This window comes from Terrapene carolina, unplaced genomic scaffold (genome assembly GCF_002925995.2).
Source record: "Terrapene carolina triunguis isolate 2854851 unplaced genomic scaffold, T_m_triunguis-2.0 Scaffold16673, whole genome shotgun sequence".
Lineage (NCBI taxonomy): Eukaryota > Metazoa > Chordata > Testudines > Emydidae > Terrapene > Terrapene triunguis.
Genome location: NW_020681024.1, coordinates 1 through 2,624, shown reverse-complemented (window position 1 = coordinate 2,624; position 2,624 = coordinate 1). Strand labels below are relative to the sequence as shown.

General features: G+C 57.6%; 1 protein-coding gene across 1 annotated transcript; it reads left to right on the top strand.

Moving 5' to 3' along the window:
* Positions 1-518: 518 nt before the first annotated feature.
* LOC112107140 (GDP-D-glucose phosphorylase 1) lies at positions 519-2,619 on the top strand (the record flags this gene model as incomplete). Its single annotated transcript, XM_024200726.2, has 2 exons — positions 519-619; positions 1,926-2,619. A coding segment is annotated over exon 2 (636 nt), but the record flags the coding sequence as incomplete, so codon positions are not given.
* Between the last annotated feature and the right edge of the window lie 5 nt (positions 2,620-2,624).

Sequence of the window (2,624 nt, the reverse complement as noted above, 5' to 3'; positions counted from 1 at the left end):
TGGATTACCAGGAGCACCGGCACCCGCCACAGCGCTTTGAAATGTGTAGTGTAGACATAGCCTCAGTAGGTTAGATCAGACAAAGAGGAGATGCACTGACTAGGCATTCGCATGCCTGTGCCTTTAAGAACCCAGCCCTGGGACCCTGATGCCGAGAGGTGCTGGCTGTGAGAGGGGAAATAAAAAAGCCCCTCTGCTCCCCCCACCACCATTTTTGCCATCACGGGTCCCTCAGTCACACTGGGGTAACTGCTACCCCTGTGCCCCGCCTGTGCTGGGTTTTGCCCTCTGCCACCCTCTGCCAGCGCCTCCCCACGAGCTTAACTCCTGCTCCTCCCCCCAGGCCTGGCCAGTCAATGTCCGCCCCCTGCTCCGACCCTGGGCACCCCCCTGCTCCGATTCGCCCCCTGTCAATAGCTGTCAGTAGCATCCTGCGGGGGGAAGGGCAGGGGGAAGGGCAGTGGCTTCAGCAGACGTACCGAGCATGCTCAGTACCGTGAGTAGCCTGTTCCTAGCAGAGCCGCATCCTTCACTACACCGCGCTGCGGCCGGAGCTGGGGCTCCAGGCGGAGCCTGAGCCGCTGCTGGCGAAGCGGTGGGACGGGAGACCCGCCCGGCGGTGAGGTTCAGCCCGGGGCTGGGCGTGGGGGAGCGGTGCTGGTGGGCAGGGTCTGAGCAGGGGCTGTCTGTAACTGTTAGCACGTGTGTGATCACGAGAGCACCCCGCAGACATGTACATTGCCTGCACTTCCTGAGTCTATACACGGGGCTCCCTTACACTAGTCTACTGCCCTGGCCCCTGCCCGACCATGGGCATGGTCTCTCTCTGCGTGGGTCTCACAGCCCCTGTCCTGCAGCCTGTGAGCCCCTTATTGGTATCTAAAACTAGAACTGGCAATACCTGTCTGCAGGGTTCTGTCCCAGGCCTCAGGAGCAGCATGGTGATCAGCTTACAGGGCTGTTGTTTGGGGAGTGTGCTGTGCAGGAAGGCAGGAAGCCAGACAGTGGGCCGGGCTGCAAGCTAAGGAATAGGTTTTGCGTTTAGTTCTGAGTGCAGTAAGGCCCACAGCCTCTTCTCTCATGGGGCAGTGAGTTCCATTGTCCAGCTCCATCTCTGATGAAGATTCTGTCTCCTGCACTCACAAACCTTCCAGTCGTTTCCTTGGCCCCGTGCTATGTAGCTGTCTTGGGAAATCATGTAGGGAGGGGTGATCTCTTTTTTTAATATGGAGATATACCTATCTCATAGAACTGGAAGGGACCCCGAAAGGTCATCGAGTCCAGCCCCCTGCCTTCACTAGCAGGACCAAGTACTGATTCTTGCCCCAGATCCCTAAGTGGCCCCCTCAAGGGCTGAACTCACAACCCTGGGTTTAGCAGGCTAATGCTCAAACCACTGAGCTATCCCTCCATCTCTGGGGTAGCTAGAATGATCCCAGGCAGTGCTGTGATAGCAGGACCGAGATCTTGCGCTAGGCTGTATTCGATGGGACTGGGGGTCAGTGCCACTGCCAAGAGCACAGAGGCCCGTGGCGCTCTGCTCTCAGGGACCTGCACTGCTGGAGTTTTTCCGCCGGTGTGGCTGCTTTCCTAGTACCCGCTGTAGCAACGATACAATCATTGGCAATACTTTGCCCTTCCACCAGAGGATCTCACACACCTTCTAACACTAACTAACCCTCTCAGCCCCCTGGGAGGTCAGTATTCTCCCCATGTGATGGGTGGGGAAGGGACTTGCCGAAGCGCACTCAATGGGGGACTAGGACCCAGCGGCCTGACTCCCAGACCTGCACTGTCAGCACTCCCCCGCTCTGCGGCAGTAACACTGTCAGTGGAGTCCTTGGCGTTTTGTACAGACGGGCTGTTTCTCTTTGCTTTATCCATGTCCCCATAACGGCCTCTGCTTATTCCATTGTCTGTTTCAGATCGGCTGGAGATGCTGCCTGCAGGGGAGCCCTGAGCAGGTGCTGCTGCTCATCTAACATGGCAGTGTCCCTGGGTGCCAGCCAAGCCCTCCATGAAACATTGGGGTTGCCATCCCAGGAGCAGCCAGAGTGCCGTGCTGTGTCCTGCTCGGAGGACTTTGTTTATGGGGAAGAGGATTTTGTTCTGTGTGGGGTTGGTTGGTGGAGAAGCAGGTCAGAGGGGCCAGCAAGCCGCACCATGTCTCGCTTTGACAGAGCTTTGCAGTCCGGTTGGGAGGAGAGGATGAAGCTGGGTTTGTTCAGGTATCACCTGGGGGAGCTGCAGACCCGTATCTTGCCAGGGAATGTCCGGTTTGTGGCCCAGCTGAACATCCAGAGAGGTCTGGAGAGAAGGAAACCACAGGACATCCAGAGTGTCAGGCAGAAATTCAACCCCCAGCAATTCCACTTCAATAAGATCAAACCAGGGGAAATCCTCTTCCATATGGTCAGGGACCCAAGTCCCCACCCTCCCAGCAGGGGGTGCTCTCAGTTCCAAGGGGGCCCGCCGGAGTCGAAACTCCCAGGGACACCTGACTGCATCCTAGTGGTGATTAATGTCAGCCCCTTGGAGTTTGGACATGTGCTCTTTATTCCAGACCCCACACTCTGCCTGCCTCAGATTCTCACCCAGGAGCTGCTCCAGTTCGGGCTGGAGTC